We start from the raw sequence: 21,942 nt of genomic DNA on the forward strand, positions 1-21,942 counted from the left end.
CTGTACATATGTGGGTTTTCTCCAGGTTCTCCAGCTTCCTCCCACACTCCAAAAACATGCTGAGGTTAACGAGTGACTCTAAATTGTCCATAAATGTGAATGTGAGTGTGATTGTTTGTCTCTATGTGTAGTCCTGTTATAGGTCTTCACCTTCAGTCAGCTGGGACAGACTCCAGCCCCCTATGACCCTATTGAGGGTTAAGTGGTGTGTAGATAATAGATGGACGGACATTACAAGTTGACAAGTTTTGACAGGCATTCAGAGCGTGCAATCAGGCAGGCCTGCTTGTTTTTTGTTTTTTGTGAATTATCCATTTTTGTGACAGTTCTCTTGTACCTGTGTGCAGATGTTCCACGACACTAAGTTCTCACTGATACTATTTTACGTTGCTCTGCCCTGGGTTTAGCTGAAGGATTTCCCTCACTATAGCAGCAAGTTAAAAAAAAAAAAGCCAGACCATTCTTCAACACCGACACAGCACTGTGGAGATAGGTCTGGTGATGCAGCACTATAAACCTTTGGTCCAGGAACCTAAGTAGATTAGTTTCTCATGGTTTCCTCCAAGGTTCTGCCCTGAGCCCACTTCTTTTCTGTCTGTACAGTTCTGTTACCCACAGACGTAGTATGTGTTTACATCACTGTGCAGATGACACACAGCTCTGTATTGCTGTTTCAACGCTCTGGGCTTTTGTCATATTTCAAAGATCAGTGACTGGATATTTAAAATTATCTCCATGTAAATAAGGACAAAACAAAACAAATATTCAGACTATCTCTAAACTGTTCTAAAGATAGAACATCGTTTCACATTACAGTGCATGTTCTCATAACATTCGGTATCTCGGATTGTTCTTTGACAATACTGCACACGAAAATGTCACGTTTTTACCGGTACACTTTTAGTTCCAGGAACTGTTTAGAATTTTAAGGTTCTTTTAATGTTTTGTCACCTGTTTCTGCAGATGTCTAAAGCCCCATGAAGATCAGACAAACTGGTCCACTGATCGATCAAAAACCAAAGATTGTAACAATACAAGATAACAATGGTAGATCTCTTCTCTGTAATGTGTCTTCCCAAAGTATCTTATTTATTGTTCTTCAAAAATGCTCACAAGGCCCAGACTTCAGTGTCTGTTCATCTTTCTTGTGCAGTCCCAAGCACAATGAACAACGCAATTGTTAGTCTGTTTTTTTAAATCAGCTCGCTCGCTGTGCTCCTCTGTTGAAGGACCAGATCAAACATCTACATGATGTTCAAAACACTGCAGCCTGCATCCTCTGTACTGATCTATCCACTGGCTGGATGTAGTTGTATAATGAATTTTAAGGCTTATTGGTGTTTGATCGTTTCAAGGCCTCAATCCAAGACTCTCAGTCCAGGACTATAGACTACACTGATGCTTTATGTTCTTTTTATGTCCACCACCATCTGAACAGTGTGAGAATGGATCCCTCACATACAACTTGTTAAACTTAAAAGTAATTTTTAAAAAATACCTTTTACCTCAGGGCTGCACAGTGGAGTAGTGGTTAGCACTTTTGTCTTGCTGCAAGAAGATCTCGGTTCAAATCCCGGGCTGGGCCTGGGATCTTTCTGCATGGAGTTTGCATGTTCTCCCTGTGCATGCGTGGGTTTTCTCCGGGTACTCCGGCTTCCTCCCACAGTCCAAAAATATGCTGAGATTAATTGATTACTCTAAATTGCCTGTAGGTGTGAATGTGAGTGTGATTGTGTGTCTGTATATGTAGCCCTGTGACAGACTGGTGACCTGTCCAGGGTGTCCCCTGCCTTCGCCCGAGTCAGCTGAGATAGGCTCCAGCACCCCCCATGACCCGAGTGAGGATAAAGCGGTGTATAGAGAATGGATGGACCTTTTACCTCAAACCTTGCGCTACATTTTAGGAGCTTGTGCTCTGCTGTGGTTGTGTTGTTGATGGATCATGTGGCAGAAGAAGCTGAACAGCCGTGAAGATGAAGACGAGCCAGATGCTGAGCTGAGGCGCTGTGGTCCAACAGATGGGTAGATGGTGGGAGATGAAGACTGTGGGGAGGGTGGGGGTGAGGTGGTTGAGGGGGGGCAGGGCTTTTCAGGGTCAACGGGGGCAAGTTTGAGAGAGCTTACCAGCTCCCATATTTGGACTGCGGGGTGTTGTTGGAGGACGGGGGTGTTAATAGCAGCCCTCTAGTCATAAAAAAGAGGGTGTGTCTGTTTTACGAATGAATGAGCAGGCTGATAAGCCTCGCAAAAGGGTCTCAGAGGAGGGGGGGGGGGGGGGGGGGAGGGGAGGGCAGACTGTTGTCTTTGGCATGTTAAACACACAGTCGGCAGGCAGACGCCTCACACTGCAGAGCACACTGTGGTTCCTGTTTGGATGTTTGGGCTGGATTTGGAGTCAGAGGAGCGACCGGTTGGAGTTTTGGTGAAGGAGGAATTTTCCTGAATGGAGAGAAGAGTTGGAAAAGTTCTGTAACATCTCGACTTGTATTAGCATCTGTTTCCCCTGGATTTAGCAATGATGCTGAAGAAAGTGCGATTCAAGGTAGGACAGTCCATCAGTTTGTATCTCACAGTTAAATCTAAGCGTGTTTCTGTGAATGTATTCTGCATTACTGGTATTAAACATATGATGCATTTACAGAACTAGTTGGTGACATTTTTATGGACAGACATCCAGTTAGTTGCTCTCCTCTTGAAACAACGCTCATCTTGCACATTATCTGCTTGTTTAATCTTTTCCTGTGGTGGATCTAAACGGTGCCTGGTGAAATCATCTGCCTCTCAGGAAGCTGTGTGTTTGCATTTCCCTGTTCAGTTGGTAGAAAGATAAGAAGAAGTCCTCAAATCTTAAAATCTGTCATATCCGGGGACCAAACAAGCAAAAGAAAGAATGTTGTCCATAGATATGTCTCTCTGATTCCCTGAAAGAGGATAAAACACCAGTTTGTCTTAAAAGATAAGAAGAACTCATAATTACGCATATAAACCGTCTCTATATCCACTTCAAGCATCTCCAGGAAATGTGGATGCACAGGCTTTGTGACGTCCCTTTGAAGAGAACCTGCAGTATGTGACTGAACAAACTTGTGCAGGGCCTCTGTTGGCTCTTCATTAGGAACAGCAGCCCTGCCTGCAGTTCAAAGGGAAAACCTGCTGCTCGGTCTGTGTGCTGACACTCAGGCGATAATTACAGCTCCGTGCAGAAGCAGGAGGAGCTGCTGGCTCTCACCCACTTTTAATAATAAGACTTATTAAAAAAATCAAGCCAGTATTTGCTGTGAGCATCGTTTGCCTCCATCTTTCAAACTTCTCTGCAGTTAGGTTTTCCTGAGAGTGTTGGAGAACTAGCAGCACTTCTACTGATTCAGGCTGACGGAGTGTCGTCCATCTCTTCATGTAATCTCAGACTGACTCCACTATACTCGGATCAGAACTCTGTGGGGGTCAGACCATCTGTTGCAGGACTCCTTGTTCTTCTTGTGGCTGAAGATGGTTATTTATGGCTTTAGTCCCATGTCTGGACTCATTGTCCTGCTGGAACACGAGTTTTTGACCAATCAGACGCCTTCATGACGGTGCTGGTGACAGATTTGTGCAGCAGCTCTGAATTTCAATATAATTGTGCACATCTTCTTAGTACCTACAAAATGTGTAAGCAGCGCAGAAAGACAATTCAAAACACTCACGAAACAATGACCACATTAACACCAATGAAATGCTTTTTATTTCGTCACAGTCATTCTGTGCAGTCGGTGATTTAGTATGAAGCCACCACAAAGCAGAGTTTATCAGGGAACAAGTGAAGCTGATGGATAGCTGCAGACTCACAGCAGGGAGCTGTGAGAGGAGCTGTAGGCCATCATGTCATTACTATACTGGAAAAAATGCCCCTCTCAAAACAAGAAATAAAAAACCTATTTCAAAGAATTTTTATTTTGAAATAAGTGAAAAAATCTGCCAATAGAACAAGTGAAAAATGGCTTGGTAAGATTTCTCAAAATAAGATATTTTATTTATAATATAGAGATCTTAAAATTAGCTGGGAAAACTTATTTAAGCTATATTTTACCAGGATTGTCAAGCTCAGGTCTCTTAACCCTCCTGTTGTCCTGATGTACGGTACCAAAAAATATTGTTGCCTTGTCTGAAAAAAGTCCAAAAATTCAGAAAAATAATTCCCCAAATTTATAAAAATTTGCAAAATCTTCAGGAAGAAAATTCCTTAAAAGTTTTCCTTGAAAGTTTTATTTTAAAAAAAATCCCCAAATTTGGCAAGAAATAAACATTTGAAAAATAAAAAAATCTCTAAAAACTGTATATAGTTTAAAAAAATGAATATAAAAGCTTCCTAAAAAATCTTTAAAATATCTAAAGTGTTTACATCTAAATATCAGTAAAATTGTGAATATTTTCTTTAAGAGCATTCTTAAAGAAATATTTTTTTTAACATTTCTTTTTTTTCCATTAAAAAATGTTGAAAAATTTCCCAAAAATGTTGAAAATGTGGAAGTTTTCACTGTGAAAATATTCTTTTTCCACATTTTCAAACTTTAAAATGGGTCAATTTGACCCGCAGGACGACACAAGGGTTCAACTTATTTTGAGTTTTCTTGTAAAATTCAACTCAAAACAAGACAATTTCAAGATTGTTTGACTTAACAAGATATTTAAGGCGCGTTCTCTTTAAAACAAGTCCCTCCATCTGCTGAAATGTCTCTTGTTAAGTGAATTTATCTTAAATCAAGTGGGATGAGACATTTTGACTAAAAGTAAGACAAGCAGACTTGGTAAGATTTTGAATTTTTACAGTGTATACTCAACTGACAGCATGCTAGCTGCTGCTGCTGCTGCACTGTGAGTTAAGAGTGTTTGTTCAGTCAGCAGAGTGAAAGGACAGTGGACATCCACATCCACGCTGTTTCATGTCGGTCTCCACTCTCACCTGTTAGTGCCAGCTGCTGAGGACGTCCACTCAGAGGCGACACTTTTCCCGAGCTCTGAGTGTGTGTGAGAGAGTGAGAGTGAGAGAAGTCAAAACAATGCAGAGTCATAGAAGTGGAGGCTCAGTGGCTCCATACAGAACTAAGAGGAAGAGTGTGTCTCCCCTGTATGAACACGTTTAAGAAGCTAGACACGCAGCAGTTCTCCTGCACAGCTGAGGAGCTTGAAGTCACCGTATTTACTGACCTTTACATCTGGAGAGTCAGCAGATAAACATGGACAGATTATGACTCCCAGGTCTCTGGGATCAGACATGTAAAAGAGGAGCAACAGATCCACTTACATTGTGGTCATTTTTCATCTGGATGCCTGTTGTATCCGTTTGTGGCCATTCTGTGTGTCTCTGCGGTCAACTTATGTTTGTTTTGTGGTAACCTTTGTGCCCTTGTGATTATTTTCAGTCTCTGTGTCCATTTTTAATTTGTTTTTGCATATATTTGCGATCATTTTTGTGGTTGTTTTCCTGTGAAACTTTTTTTTGTCTTTGTGGTTATTTTGTTTCTCTTTCTGTTTCTTTTATGTGTCTTTGACGTACCTTTTGTGATTATTTTGTGTCTCTTTGTGGTTGTTTTTACTCTGTTTTTGGTTATTATGTGTCTTTCCATTTATTTTGACTTCCTTTCTAACCATTTAGTGTGACTTTCTGGCCATTTTAGTGCTTCAGTTTTCACATAGTTTTTGTCTTTTTGTGAGAATTGTCCGTCTGTCTGTCTGTCTATCTATCTATCTCCATCCATGTCATGAAGGCAATCACTCCGTCTATTTGAAGGGTCGTGTCCTTTTAAATTGAGTCTTTGGAGCTCCATAAACACTGACATGAGACTTTGTTTGTCATTCTAAGCTGTGTTTCTGTGATTCTGCAGAACTGTCTGCACTGAGGGTAAAGTATGTGAGAAAGTCAGACAGACCCAGAGAGGATATTGGATGAATTCTGTGTCCATATGTGGAATTTCCTCTGCGTGACTGTTCAAACAGCAGCAGGTCGGCTCTCTGTCCTCACGCTGTCCTGCTACATTCTCTCTGCCACCTTTCCTTCCCCATATTAACCTCACTTCCTGTAGGGATCGTATTAAATAGACCTGAGCACTTTTTAACTTGTTGCCAAACTAAAGCATCACTGTCACTGCTCTTTACTCCCTCCCTCTAGTCACTATTATGGATTTATTTCCATCTGAATTTCGCAACCTTCTATTTTCTGCACTTTTTGTCTAAAATAAGTCACAAGACATAAAAGACATAAGAGATTTTATTGTCATTGAACAGCTCTTGCCAGCATTACAACGAAATTACGGATGTACTCCCGGACTCAAGTACAAAAAAAAAAAGCTAAAATAGAATAAATAAAAGTCAGTATATGAATAAATAACATATAACATATCAGGTCTATATATAAATGTACTAAAGAGTCATGCACATATGATTTAACAGAAATAGTTAACCCTAAGTGAAATACTTCCATTAACGATTATAAAACAACAGCAGCACTTAAGAACTTCTGGTTTGACATATTTGTGGCTTCAGTCATTTTGAGAGCTGCATTTGTACAATGTGAGCATTACTGTCCCTGAAGGAGCCACTTATTTCACGTGTGAACAAACTCTGAATGCATCCACTCATGGGATGGAGCTGTAGAGAGAGATTAAAGGAATGGATTGTTGAGGCCATTACTGGCATGTGATATACATGATGATGATTTATCGGCCAATAGTCGTTTTTTTTTAGAAACACAAAGCACATCAAACACAAAGATCTGTTACATTGTTAACTTATTGATATTTATTGACTCACATGTTATTGAACACAGACACCACACTGCAAAAACTCAAAATCTTACCAAGTCTGTTTGTCTTATTTTTAGTCAAAATGTCTCATCCCATTTCATTTAAGATTAATTCACTTAACAAGAGACATTTCAGCAAGATGGTGGGACTTGTTTTAAGACAACGCATTGTAAATATCTTAAGTCAAAAAGTCTTGAAATGTTCTTGTTTTAACCCTCGTGTCGTCCTGCAGGTCAAATTAACCTGTTTTAAAGTTTAAAAATGTGGGGAAAAAAATTATTTTCACAGTGAAAACTTCCACATTTTCAAAATTTTGGGGGAAATTTTTGAACATTTTTTGGTGGAAAAAAAAGAAATGTTTTAAAAAAAGTTTCTTTAACAACATTCAGAAAAAATCTAACAAAATCCAGTGAAATTTCCTGGATTTTGGTTGATTTTTTCTGAATATTGTTAAAGAAAATATTAGAGCTTTAGATATTTTAAGGATTTTTTTTGGAAGATTTTTATTCATTTTTTGAAAAATATTTACAATTTTTATCTATTTTTTAATTTTTTTAATTTCTTGCCAAATTTGGGGATTCTTTTAAATATAAAACTTTTAAGATAAACTTTTACGGAGTTTTGTTCCTGAAGATTTTGCTAATTTTTATAAATTTGGGGAATTTTTTGCTGGATTTTTGAATTTTTTTTCAGACAAGGCAACAATATTTTTTTGTGCTGTAAACGAAGACAACAGGAGGGTTAAGACACCTAAGCTTGACAATCCTCTTAAAATGCAGCTTAAAATAAGTTTTCTCATCTAATTTTAAGATCTCAATATTCTAAATATCACATCTTATTTCAAGAAATCTTACCAAGATGTTTTTCACTTGTTCTGTTCTCAGATTTTTTCACTTATTTCAAGGTAAAAATTCCTTGAATAAGCTTTTTTTTTGTTTGTTTTGAGAGGGGCATTTTTCCGGTGCAAGACAGATACAGATGGGTGACAAACAGGAAAACCCAACATAAGGAGCCTGTAAGGTGTCGAACCATCACATGCCACCAGAACAGCTTCTGGGTGTTGATTCTCCAGATCCCTACGAGTCTACTGAAGGATGAAGACCGTTCTTGTAAAGCGTATTCCTTCATTTAGTGCTTTGATGATGATGGTGGAGAATCAATCCAAAACCTCTCAGAGGTGTTCAGCTGGGTTCAGATCTCTGACTGTGGAGGTGACAACATGTGATTGAGTTCATTTTCGTCATATTAGATCTGTTGAGCCTTTGTGTCCTTTGGATGGAGGCGTTGTCGACCCAGAAGAGTCCACTCCCACTGGGAAATGTTCATCACAGGATAACAGTGATCACTCAGAACAACTTTGCATTGATTTCCAGTGATCCTCCCCTCAAAGGGAACAAAGGCTCCCTACAGAATCCCTTCACTGTGATATGCTAATATCAGTGGAGAGAGAGAAGACAGTAGTCCTGGCCTACTGGTCAATCTTGTTTTTGTTCTGACTGATTCTGGTTTACCATACATACCAGCTGGAGCTGACATGATCATACACTACCTTTATAGTTCTGAAGACATCTCTTATTACCTCCGCCAAGGAGGTTATGCGATCGGGTCCGTTTATTTATTTGTCTGTCTGTGTGCGTGTCTGTGGACAGGATTTCTCCGAAACTGCTTGTCGGATCTTCATGAAATTTTTACCAGAGGTGGATCTTGGCCCAGGGAAGACTCCATTCATATTTTGTGTTGATCCAGATAAGGATCTGGATTCTGGATCCGGATTTAGATTTTCCAGCTTTACCATCCACATCTTCCCTTGGCGGAGGTCAGAAATCTCGGATTGCTCTTGTTTAGTGAAAGACTGAAACAACTATTTCCTCATCTACATAAAAAACGTACAATTTTTCAAACTGGCAGCAACATTTTGGTCCACAGCTGCAAAATTATTTAAAAGGATGTATTCAGTGCATTTGAGTCTTTAGCCAGGATTTTCCCATCTTTGCTTCCTGAATCCACTGACCTCAAATACCACAATATGCTACAACAAAGTACATAGGGTTTTTTTTATGATTATGTAGGGTTCAAAAGTTTGGGGTCACCCAGGCAATTTCATGTTTTCCTTGAAAACTCCCACTTTTATCCACGTGCTAACATAACTGCACAAGGGTTTTCTAATCATCAGTGAGCCTTTCAACAGCATTAGCTAACACAATGTAGCATTAGAACACAGGAGTGATGGTTGCTGGAAATGTTCCTCTGTACCCCTATGGAGATATTCCATTAAAAATCAGCTGTTTACAGCTAGAATAGTCATTTAGCACATTAACTATGTCTACACTGGATTTATTGTTCATTTAATGTTATCTTCATTGAAAAAAAAACTGCTTTTCTTTCAAAAATAAGGACTTGTGTAAGTGACCCCAAACTTTTGAGCAGTAACACATCTGCATCAGATGAACTGCAAATAAATGTGAGGCTAACTGTCTGCCATCATGGTTACTATCCAGTCTGTATATGCTGTGAAACTGGTGTCTCCAGTCAGAAATGGTGCAGGTTCCATGAGAGACACTAGATGGCAGTGGTGTTCCGCTGTTCTGATGTTCTCCACCATCACAAAGCAACGACGCCTGCAGCCAAACTCTCTGTAATCCTTCACTTCCAGACTATATGTCTAAATTAAAGCACTGCCGCCATTGTCAAACCCAGGAACAACATCTCAGCTCTGAGAGACAGAGCATGACATGTGGACTGACATGGAAGTTATTGTGGGGATAGCCAGCCTCTCAGCGATAGTGTTGTTCACTCAAACACTTCATTGTAGGCTCACGACAGGACGCATGGCCCCGGGCTCCAGGGGCAACATGTGGGAGTCTGATCCACCGCTCATTGACTTGCAAGCACATCCTGGCAAAAAGTGATGACCCATTTCCTTCAAATCTTTACATTCCTCCCCCTCTGCCGGCCCTGAATCGCCTGGTAATTGAATTTCCATTGCGGTCGACGATATCCGAGGCGCGCAGAGGCGTCCAAGCTTTTTGTTCAGCCAGTGAGATACTCCAATCATCTCAAAGGATCAAGTCAGCGCCCATCGAGGCCTTTGATGTTCATAATGAGCGCTTCCCTCAGCTCAGGCCTGCAGCGCTGTGCTGTATGTTTCTATAAAGGCGTTAGGATTTGAATGGGTGCGTGGGTGCTGGTGTGGTGCAGGGGAGGAGTGGGGCAGAACCAAATATGCTTTTCATTAAAGATGAAAGCGGAGAGAGCTTTAACCGTCTCAGACATCTGTTTATGCAAAGTGTGAGGGTGTGTATGTGTGTGTTTCCATAAAAGAGAAGCCTACCTTTGACCCCCAGTGATTTGTAGTCACCTGCAGGCTCATCATGCGCTGTGACTCTGCTGTACGTCTGCTGCCTCTTTATGAGGCTCAGAGCCACGTCATACAGACCTGCATCTCTCCAGCCACACAGATGCTAGAAGGGAAACGTAAAAGACAGTTTAAGGTTTTATGTGCTTTCGCTTCTCTTTCTGCATTCAGTGGTGGAACGTAACTAAGCACATTTACTCAAGTCCTGCACTATTATCATAGCAGATTTTATGCTTCTTCATACTTCCAGTCATGTTTCAGAGGGAAATGCTGTCATTTTTACTGCACTACATGTATTTGTCATTTTTAACTTCTTTTTCTTTTCATGTTTCTATTTTAACATTCGGGTTTAACATTTAAAAACATTGTTACTCCGCCAAGGAATGCAGCAGAGAAATGTGACGCTGGTTTATCTGTTTGTCTGTCAGCAACATTACTGAAAAATGGACTCGGAGATTTGGATAAAATTTTCAGGGAAAGTCCGAAATGACACAAGGACCAAGTGATTAGATTTTGGCAGTGATGCAGCTTATAGTCTGGATCCATGGATTTGTTAAAGATTTCTGTGTCAATACAAGATAGCAGCATGGCATCACTGTAACCATGACAACAAGTGAACACTACATCAGTTGTGTGACGATCACATGATTATGATCCTACTACAAACTGATCAATGCAAATCACAATTTTTTTTTTTAAAGATTTCATAAGTCGGAAATCATACAATGATTGAGCAGCCTTAGTGGAGTACTGCTGGAGTTTAAAAAATAAATCAGTGGATTTTAAACCTATTTGACATGTGCAAAGTTCCAACACAACAGGGTCTACTTGGGCCCTATTATCGCTTTCTACCAGAAGTGCCCACCTTTCTAAGCTCACATGGTTTTATTTAAATAACAATGATCATTTTACATCTCAGAATTTTGTTGTTTCTTCATTGAGGTTCTGTCAGTCATCTCATGACCTCTCAGATTTATCAGCAAACCAGTTGAAGGGACTCAACCCAATTGTTCAGCTACAATGGTAAAATGCTTCTTACACTCTAATGAGCCATACTGACAATCTAATATATAATTTATCAATCAAATAGGAAATTCGACTGCAGAACAAGAACTTTTACAACTGATAAAACTTGAGTACTTTAATTTGAAATCAGGAGTTTTACTTGTGATGGAGTAGTGCTAAATGATGGTGCATTTCAAACTTAAAACTGAGGTTTACAATGATACACTGATGAAGACACACAGGCTTCATCAGTAATAAAGTAGCAGAGGAACCGCTTCTGTCAACTTGCAACTTGTTTTTATATCATTATTCTTCCTGTAGATCAGTAACCGGTCCAAACATGTATGACTGAGCTACTAAAATATTACAGTTTGTCACTGTGCAGCACAGTGGTTTAACAGTGTTTCAGTTGAGACACATCAATAAGGATGAAGACAGAGTTAGGGATGTAATAGATCCACTTATTCTAAAAGAAAAAACTATGAAGACAGATGGGAAAACTTTTAAAATGTGTAACTTGTTAAAAAAAACAGTAGGATGAGCTTTGAGGGGTTTAATCAATGAGCAGGGAGGGATTTTAAAAGTTCTCTAACTTCAAAGTCTTAGATTGCAGCTGGTGGCTCTGATGTTACAGAGCAGAACAAGGACACCATAAAGTCTGCCTGTGATGCTGTGACCGCTGGCAGCTGCAGTCCAGGACAGTGGAGTTTAGGGCCAGCTGATGAGAGGCTGACTGGTGAGGGAGCTGAAGGACATCCAGGACTGGTACAACAGGACCCTGCCAGTCTGCAGGTTACAGGTGAACATATGACACCTTTAGGTGGAGGATTTTAGTAGCTGTGCCACCACTGACAGCGTACCTATTGAAGCTTATTTGAACATTGTCAGCTCAGATGAGAGATCAGAACAGCTTTCACCAGACAGTCCAGACTGCAATGATTTAACACTCCAGTTCTGAATATGTTCTATCGTGTTTTTAGATCAGATATCTACTAGTGTGTGTGTGTGTGTGTGTGTGTAATGTGTCATGTGAAATGTGAAATGTGTCACCCATCTTTGCAGGACCTCTAAATTTTACAGACTTCATTTTCTGTGAACCTAAAAGCACCGTTGAGCAATGTTTTTATCGGTGGACGCACACTGTTTGGTTTGGATTGGGCGTGTTTTACTGGGATGCTCATACATGCATGAGCACAAACATGGATGTAAGCAATGTGGGTAATGTGTTCAGGATGTACGTAGTGATACAACTAAAAAAGACACACTGAAAGCTCTGGCTCAGGCTCCGTATACCTGCAGACCCATTCATTTAGCTCCGTTCTACGGCTCTCTGGTGTTGGCTCAACACTCAAAGTCTGGTTAATGGTCTTTGTGAGTAACAAATAAAAAATATATCCACATGTCAGACTCGCCTTCCTTTGCTTTTGCATTACCAACTTAGATTTTTCCAACCTAATGTGCTGACAATATACAGAAAGGTTTCTGGTTACAGTGTATTTTCTGACTGCCTGCAGCAGATTTAAACTGCCCACTCCTTGGAGGTTTGCATTACGACACCCCAGTCTCAGTGTTGTCATCTGGTGTAAAGTTGGACAAAGGTCGCAAATTAGAGCAAAGCGTTTGTCCTTCATATTATTTATTTCAAACTTCTTTTTTTGTGTGGCTTTTGCTACTATTGGACAGATGCAGTACAGAAGGACTGGAAATGAGAGAGAGCAGGGTGACGACATGAAGCACAGGTCCGGCCTGCATGGAGTCAAATCCAGGACTCAGCTGCTGTAGCCTGATGATAAATCTAGTGTTACTTCATAAATGTTCAAAGAGTCTAAAGAGTGGAGTTAAAAAGCAGAACAAAAAAATTCCTGATGAGTTCTAAAATCACTCAGAATCTGAGCTGCCACACAAGGTTGCCTAATATCATCTGGCTTACAGCTAATGCCCACACATTAACCAATAAGATGTTATAACAAGGAGAAAAGTGTGAATGAGTCAATTACAGCCATCATAGACGTCTGGTACAGACCACAGAGCCATGCTTCTAGGAGAACTGTATCAGTGTAGCTTAAATTCAGGCTGTCATGCAGTGTCGTTGTAGGATTGAGAGGGTGATCGTGGCGGGAGGTAGAGCACAGCTGGTCTCCAAAGGGGGAATGAGCAAAACAAGGGAGTTTTGAAATCTTGTCATTTCAGCTCTGATTAACACCGCTGTCAAGCCACAGTGATACATCACAGTCGTGTGTGTGCAGAGAAGATTTCCCAGCAGCTGTCACAAGCATATCACAGCTTCACAGGTTGAGGACGACGTGTCTCGTCGGTTTGGTTGGGATGTTTGTCTCTGTAACAGCCCAGCTGTGTGATTTAGGCTGACAGGTGATGTTGCTTCATATAAATCATGACAAATCCCACCCAGTCTTACAGGAATGTGAGGCATGTGCAGTTTGTCATCCAGTTCAAAATGAAGCTTTTCCAGATCAGAACATACAGTCAGTGCTGTAAAGTGTACAGACACACAAATGCATGCAGTGGTTGCAGCAGGAATCTGAGCTTGGTGATGGAGTGGAGATCCAAATAACAGTTTGGTCAGAGTGGAAACACCAGCTACGGACGCTGATGACAGTGTTCAGAGGTTCTGGTCTCCACAGCAGCCCATACCACTGTAGAGAAACAGAAACACAATGTTAGTTTGACTGTCTTTTAAGCTTTAATGTGAGTCTGCCTTACACTATTACAGAAAGTCTTGTTTCATTTCTGTGCTACAACACGCCAGTGTTCTCGCTGCACCACACTGTGGGTGTACATATTTGTGTGACCTCAATCATGTTTGTGAGTCTGTCTGGACATTTTTATTCTATTTGTGTTGATTCTGTCTAGAACACAACCAGCATTGTGGTCTGTGTCTGGACAAGTTCAAATATGTGAGAGCCTAGAGTGTACTTGTGTCAAAAAATAATTTTAAAGGGTTCCAAAAAAATGTAATTATGCAATCTGAGGCTGCCTAGCAACGTCAAGATTAAAACCAATGGCTGCTTCCGCCTGTTGATGGTGGAGCGCTACAGTCTTTCTGTCTTCCTTTAACCTCACCCCAGCTGGTCGAGACTGATGTCTGTCCTCCTTGAGGCTGGTTCCGTTGGATGTTTTTTCTGTTAAAATGATTTTTTTCCCTCTCACTGTTGCCAAAAAGTTGCTTGAATGGAGTCATTTGAATTTGTTCAGTAGCCTATAGGATTGTAAGGTGTTGACTTTCCTATATCAAGTGCACTGATGGTGCTGTATAATTAAAACTGAATTGAAACTGGAAGTATAGTAGAATGTGGAATGCAGCCTTAGTCCCGGTCAACAAAAACCTTTGGAAGCAGACAGATGGACATAACACAGGATTTCTTAGGAAATGTTCTACTGTGTTTGGGCTCTGTCAACGTAAAGCATGTACAAATCAAAGCACCATGTCTACTGAAGGACTACTTCAATTACAACTCTTTCACTCATAAATTTAAAAGCTGTGGATGAAGGAGACTCACCTCGCCTTGTTTTAAGCACTGCCTGTTTATCTTCCACATGAACAGTAGGCGGGCTTGCAGTGGAGACGGTTCATGCGGTCACGAATTTTGAGCTGCATGTGGATTTCTGCAGGTGTTTAAATTGCAGTCACGGGCAGCCTTGCGGAAGTGGATGTAGATAAAGAAAGCCTAAATTGGCCTGAAGTCCTGGCTAATCCAAACATGGGTAAAGAGGTGGAGCATTAGTGGAGATAAGGCGTTCCATGTACATACTGTATCTCTGGGTCATAATGGCACCTGTCTTTCACTCAAAGCTGTCAAACCTTTCATCCTTAATTCATTTGAAACAGACACATTATATAAAAATTCACCATCCATACAGCTGTCATGAACTGGAACATAAGCTTTAGAGATAAAAACCCTTCTTGTACCAGACTGTAAAACATGTTTTTTCTGCTGTTAAGTTGGACATTTTAACATGGAAGCGTGTGAGGATTAACTTGCTTTTGGAGCCTGTCTCAAGTGGACATTCAAGGAAATGCAGTTTCTGGATCTTGATTTTTTTTTTCCCATTTGTTGAGACCTGACTTCTTGATAATTGCTTTGCCATATAAAAAATATTACACTATGGGAATGCACTGTATAATTTGGACAAACCAACATGTTTCAAAGCCATCAGGCACAGCTGAAACCACTTGCAATGTTAAGCTACGGCTACGGCTAAACTGTCCTGCTCATTCCTGTCTGTTTTGTATTACTTAAAAATACGTTATGATTTAAAATGTAAGCAATTGAGGTGTGTTACCCAGTAATGGTAGCAGCTAGTTGGTTAAAAGATGACGAGCTAGCCTAACAAAGTGTCCTCTTTTTTACCTGAATCATTTCACCTATGCAAAATGTATTTTTATTAAGGCATTTAATGAGATATTTATGCATTTGTTACAGAGTTCCACAGCCTTGAAACTTCACACCCCTCTGTACTCTGTGTTTTTGCAGGGCAGAATATACTCTGAGACGTGGATATGAGGGAAAACGTGCCTCGGACTAACAGTAGTTCCAGTGTGAGAGAATAAATGGCTGTTTTCCAGTGAGAAGTTGCCCCCTCACTGTATTCCCCTCGTGTTCAGCACCTTGTTTACCTACGAGTCCGGTCTCAGGTTCACATTTGCGCCGGTTTTCAAGGACAACACTACGTTTCTTTATCCAGAAGAAAGAGCGCCTTGTGTCCCCGTGTTGGGGCGAGGCTGAACGGACGGAGGGCTGGGAGAGTGAGGGTACATGTGCTTCAGGAGTGTATGAGAGAGAGAGTGGGTAATGCCAAAGGAGAGAGAGAATGAAAGAGCGAGCATGTGATTCAAAGGAGAGTGAGAGGGAGGGGACCAGCAGCAGCAGCAGCAGCAGCCAGACAGTGTGTGTCAGCAGAGTGTCGGCCACATGGCTTTAGCCCAGTGTGTGTTATGACAGCCAGAGACAGTGTGTGTGTGCGTATGTGTGTGTATGTGTGTGTGCATCGAGGAGAGACAGTGAGTGAGAGACCCTGACGAAAGCAGAGGAGAGAGAGAGAAAGAGAACAGAGAGAGAAGCTTCCTCTTTGGATCCCAGTCAGTTTGCTGTCCTTCTTTGTGTTTTCTGATTTTTGTGACACCAGCAGCAGTACCATCCTGCCTTTATGAGCAGCAGCAGCAGCAGCAGCAGCAGCAGCAGCAGCAGCGGTGCGTTTGTTCAGTCCTGAGGTTTTACTGGACGCCCCGCTGCACACACACCCCACCCACACCTCCATCAGGTAAAGTAGAAGCCTCACAGATTCTAGATAAAACGCCGATCGCTGCTTCAACACTGGCTGCTTGTTCACCAGACATTAAGGTTGTGTGTGCATGTTGGTGTGTGTCAAAGCAGAGCAGGTGTTATCAGGTTTGCTCATGTAGCCGATGTAGCATGTTCTCTTGTTGCCTTTTAGTTAAGTGCAATCTGATTTAAAAGCAGTGAAAGATTTGCTGTGATTTAAGTGTTTTCCTCACACTTACAATATAGAAGCTACTAAAAATGTAAGAAAGATGCAATAAAATCAGCACTCAGATGCATTTCTTTAAGCTCATCTCCTCACTTTGTTACAATAAGTGATGATTCATAAGGCTTGAAACTGATTCTTCAGTAAGGATGTGGTTACAGCATTGACTAATAATGTACTAGTAAGGCTTTATAACAGGAATTCTTTACGTAATAGGTTCTAATGTTTTCTTTGTAGAACTAGCGTGACATCTGGTTACATTTTCCAGTGGTACTTCTTACACTGGCCATTACTCTAGGTGACAAAAATAAATGATGATGTAGTGTTTGTAACACATGACGTATTTCCCAAAGGCTTGTTGGATGGAGACCGTCCATGTGTTTTTACTATGATAATCCACATTAACTGTGAAGCTGCTGCTGCCACTCCCTCCGCCACAAATCATTTGTAGCAGATTAAGTGTTTGCTGTGTTTTTCCTGTGTGTGTGTGTGTGTGTGTGTGAGTGTGTCCTTGGTTTATCAGTGGTTCAGACACAACAGGCCGGGCCGAGGTCAGCAGGTGGAGCATGTTCGCTGTAAAGAGACAAAGCAGGACTGGCAGACATGTTGGCTTTAACACGGAGCTGAATGAGGTTTAAAGCTGCACTCATCGACATTTTCAGATTAACTCTGGATCAGATGATTGTGGGTAATGTTACACGGGTAACATAGTGACAAACCCACAGCTAATTATCACCACACTCTGCAGTTGCCATTAGCACAAATGTTTGAGCTTGTTTTAGCTCAATGTTTTACTTTTAGCTCACAACTTTAAAGCTTTGGATGAGTCTCAGTGCTCTCGTTGACCTGTTTTAAAGCAGCAGTTAGCAGCTATTTTCAGCAAATATACTCCAATAAATTCACTACATAAACGCTGCCCAGCACCAAACAGCTAGCAAACACAGTTAGCTAAGCTTTCAGCAGCTAAAGAGGCAGATGCTTTTCTCAGGGTTAGGGTTAGAGGAGCCCAAAAGAGAGCTAAAACAGAACTGACCTAAATTCATCAGCTTTTCAGAAATATGGATGCTAGCATTGCTTCATGTCAGATGAATGTACACCAGCACCTATTTGCTAACATGCTAGCCAGAAAAACTTTATTAATTTACCATTTTAAAGGCCACAACATGTCAGTGTTCTTTATGCTGTGGTGACAGCTTTTGAAAATAGTAGTGTAGCTGCTTGTTAGCATGTTAGCCAGAGCAAATTTATGTTGCTCCACTCTGTCCAAGAGGGTAAAAATAAGTAAAAGTATGCAGCTTTGAATAGACTGAGACCATTTCCAATTGTCACTACTCTTGTGATGCAACATTTTAGCATCAGTTCATATCTAACATAACAAGTTCATAGTGTTTTCAGTGTGTTGCACCGCCTTTTGAGCAGTCAAAAATCACTTTATGGAGCTACATTTTGCCACTTTTTTGATTATCTAGCTGTCTAGCTGTCAGTGTTAAGTATTATTTTTTTGCTACCCTGTCTGTTACTCTTAGGTGATGTTTGTTTCCACAAGCACCAATAAACTCTTCACAAACAGCCACGTGAAATGTGTGTTGGTAGAACAATGTAATGACACTCAAATGTATCAACGTGTTTTATTGCTTTCAATTTAAATTATTATTATTTAATCAAAGCACCTCACATAGTGAATTTAAATTTCTACAGCTATAGTGTTATAGAATCACTACAGATAATCAATCAGATTCTCTCTAATCTGGAGTAACCTCTCAGTACATATACAGTATTGATGTACCTGAGGGCAAGAAGTTAGAGATGAAGAGGAAATCAGCATGGTTCTGTAAGAGTCAGCTGTTTCCCGCTGCCCTGTTAGTCTCCAGGTCTTCCCACCCTCCTGAAACACTGGCTGCTTTATGGACCAAGGAAGAGAGAGACCCATACAGGGTTTTCTGTTGTTTGAACCTCCCCACCAAAGCAGAGCTGGGCCACATTTTTCGGGCTCCTGGCAGAGAAACCGGCTGTGCAGAGTTCCCAGACTGCAGCAACTCTCCAGCTAGTGATAATAAATCCTTTGTTGTGTGAGCTCATTCTGTTGAGAGAATAATCAGGGCAGCACAGAGGCACTCTATCTACCCCCCAACATCACCCCACCCCCAGTCATCCACCCAGTCCCATTCTCCTACGGACTCCCCTGTGCTGGGTCTTTAATGCCTCCTCTGGGTGCCCTACTTCTGCTGTCAGCGATACTGCTGACCTTGAATGTGATCAGGTAGTTACATTTTTTTTCCAGGATGGAGCCAGCCTGGTTGGATATTCACCGCCAGAGGACTGTAACAACCTTATGACTGCACTGTATCATGGAATTTGTGGAGGAAATTAGGGAAGGCTGGCAGTTGTAGATTGTAAATGTGGAGTAGGAATCAGAGCATGCATTCAGTCTATCAGAAACACTCAGTTACTACATCACAGCCTGGATGTTGTTGTTTTTTACTCTGCCAAGGAACGCGGCGCAGTTATATGACGATCGGCATACGTTTGTCCGTCTGTCTGTCTGTTAGCGACATTACTCAAAAACAGACCAACACATTTGGATGAAATTTTCAGAGAAGGTCAGAAATGACACAAGGACCAAATGATTAGATTTTGGCAGTGATGCAGCTTATAGTCTGGATCCACGGATTAGTTAAAGATTTCTGTATCACTGCGAGATAGCGGAACGGTGTCACTGTAACCACGACAACAAGTGAACACTACGTCAGCTGCTGCTGATGATCACATGATTGTGATCCCACAACAAATCCACCACTGAGGACTTATCAGGACTTATCTATCAGAAATCACACAACAAATGAGCAGCCTTGGCGGAGCACTGTGCTCTCTGAGTGCTTTTCTCGTTAGAGGTGTGAAGTTATTTGAGTGGTAATTGACCTCAGTTTGTAAACTGCAGCAGGTGTGCGCTACTGATTGGAATATGCCCATTCATTTTACTTGACACTAATTGACTGTGTTTGACAGAGACTGAAGGTATAATTAATGGTAACTGATATTAAACATAGACTGACCAGGATTCGCTCTAATATGGAAGGAACTTTAAACAACACCAGACTGCATTTTTTCAGTGAAGCTGCAATCAAGCAGGAATTCCAAATAACTCCCTAATTTTACTTCAGATTATAATAATGTGAATTGTGGGGGTGTGGTGAGCCGATGGACTGGTAGCAGAGCTGATCAAAGCTTTTTGAAGTAATTGATATTGGCACCAATCTAAGCCTATCCTTTGTCTTCCAGTGCCATGCAGGTGACAGACATGAAAGCACATATTTTTGTGGGTAGATTTCCATATTATATATGGTCCCTGCCTGGCCAGAGGACATTAAGCATCATAGTCTCTGTCGTGGTGGTCCGTTAGCTGAACTCCTGCGATGCTCTCTGCCTGCCACCGTGGAGCTGCCTCTAGTCTGTCCCTCAGACTACAGGCACAGTATTAGACTCTAGAAAGCTCCACCTGGTCAAAAAACCAAGCACTACAGCTTTTCTACGATTCATTTAACTTCACAGAAGTTTTTGCTGTCTTTTGCAGCTTGTGGAGCCACAGCATTTCTGACCCTTTCCACACTACATGTCAGATATCGCCCTATCAGAGCTTTAGTAAAGGTTCATGACCAGTATGTAACATTAGGAAATTAGATCTATTAAATTGGCAACAATATACAGTGGATATATTGTATTATTTTAAATGTACTTGAAGTGTATCTTATCTAGGAACATGGTATCAAAATGAGACTTGGTATTGGCAGATAATACATATGCAATGACTCAGATCGGATCAGGGGCAAAAACACTTGACCAGGATATCCTTAGGTAATGGCCAAAAAGAGAATAGAAACCATAGGATGCACAGTTGGTGCACTTGTAAGGTCAAACGTTCTCAGAGGGATCCGCACAGACCTAAAACTAGTGAGCGGCAGGAGGAAGAGTTCAGGACGGTGGATGTTACTGTGGGTCATGTTGGGGTTACATACTGGCCAGCTTGGTGTGTTATTCACAAACAGCTGCACAATCTGCTGCCTGCTGCCTCTCCAACAGCTGCAGTATGCACAAATCACACACCCAGAAAAAAGCAGCCAGTCAGATTGCGTGTCATCAGTAAACTGGGATGTGACCTCCGCAGATTCCTCTCCTTTTCTTTCTTTCCTCCCTCATCACTTCCTCCCCTCATTGTCTTCTTTCTTTCATGTGCAGCATGCCTTCAGGCCAGCGATTCATCCCAAAACAAAGACATAATCATTCTCAGACTGCTCACCTCACTTCACTTCAACTCCTTCTCTTAACCTCTCGTCCCTCTCTCTCTCTTACTTTCTTTTGCTCTGATCTTCATGAAGAGTATATGTAAGATATCGTTGGCTCATGATACATTTATTTACATCATCTATCCAGCTGTGAGGAATACGCTACAGCTGCATGTGAACACGCAAATAAACACACATTAGATTCTGGCCCAAGGAGCTGCCATATGGTGACAAAGGATTATTGGCAGAGACGGCCGTTTAATGGCCGCTGCTCCTTTTCTTCACCTATTTGGACACAGACACATATTCTGTGAGCACACTGATGCACTGTGATGGACATGGATGTACACTGCAAATCAACAGCTAGACGAGGTTTACGATCATTTTAATAATATCTGAAAGTCACATAAAAAATGATCTGAATGTAACGTGACAGCCGCAGGACACTACGGGAGAAGCACATAAAAATATGAAGTCAAAAAGGTATTTAAAACATAAGCACTACAACAGCATTAGCTAACACAATGTAGCATTAGAACACAGGAGTGATGGTTGCTGGAAATGTTCCTCTGTACCCCTATGGAGATATTCCATTAAAAACCAGACATTTCCAGATAGAATAGTCATTTACCACATTAACTATGTCTACACTGGAAAAAATGCCCCTCTCAAAACAAGAAAACAATCTTATATAGAAACTTTTACCTTGAACTAAGTGAAAAAAATCTTGCCAATGGCTTGGTAAGATTTCTTGAAATAAGATATTATATTTAGAATACTGAGATCTTAAAATTACCTGGAAAACTTATTTTAAGCTACATTTTACCAGGATTGTCAAGCTTAGGTGTCTTAAAATAAGCCCGATATGCTTAAAAAAGAAGTAGTTTTTCACTTAAAGGGGAACTTCGGTTTTTTTCAACCTGGGGTCTGTTTCCATATGTAATTTCATACATGTGAGTGATGGAGAAATGAATTTTCAACATAGCTCCAGTATTTAGCCAGGCAGGCAGCTTAG

General features: G+C 41.0%; 1 protein-coding gene across 7 annotated transcripts in view; it reads left to right on the forward strand.

Moving 5' to 3' along the window:
• The first annotated feature begins 2,329 nt into the window (after positions 1 to 2,329).
• Positions 2,330 to 21,942, forward strand: part of phldb1b (pleckstrin homology-like domain, family B, member 1b) — a 155,626-nt gene continuing 136,013 nt past the window's right edge. For 3 of the 7 annotated variants that reach the window (XM_051957529.1, XM_051957535.1, XM_051957531.1), the window contains exon 1: positions 2,330 to 2,542. In XM_051957529.1, the coding sequence (XP_051813489.1) occupies positions 2,516 to 2,542 (27 nt within the window). In that variant the 5' untranslated portion in view covers positions 2,330 to 2,515. Of the gene's footprint in view, positions 2,543 to 16,017; positions 16,423 to 21,942 lie in introns of those variants that run through there. The other 4 variants (XM_051957530.1, XM_051957534.1, XM_051957536.1 and 1 more) reach the window with 2 other exon arrangements.

The sequence above is a fragment of the Acanthochromis polyacanthus genome, chromosome 13 (assembly GCF_021347895.1).
Source record: "Acanthochromis polyacanthus isolate Apoly-LR-REF ecotype Palm Island chromosome 13, KAUST_Apoly_ChrSc, whole genome shotgun sequence".
Classification (NCBI taxonomy): Eukaryota; Metazoa; Chordata; class Actinopteri; family Pomacentridae; genus Acanthochromis; species Acanthochromis polyacanthus.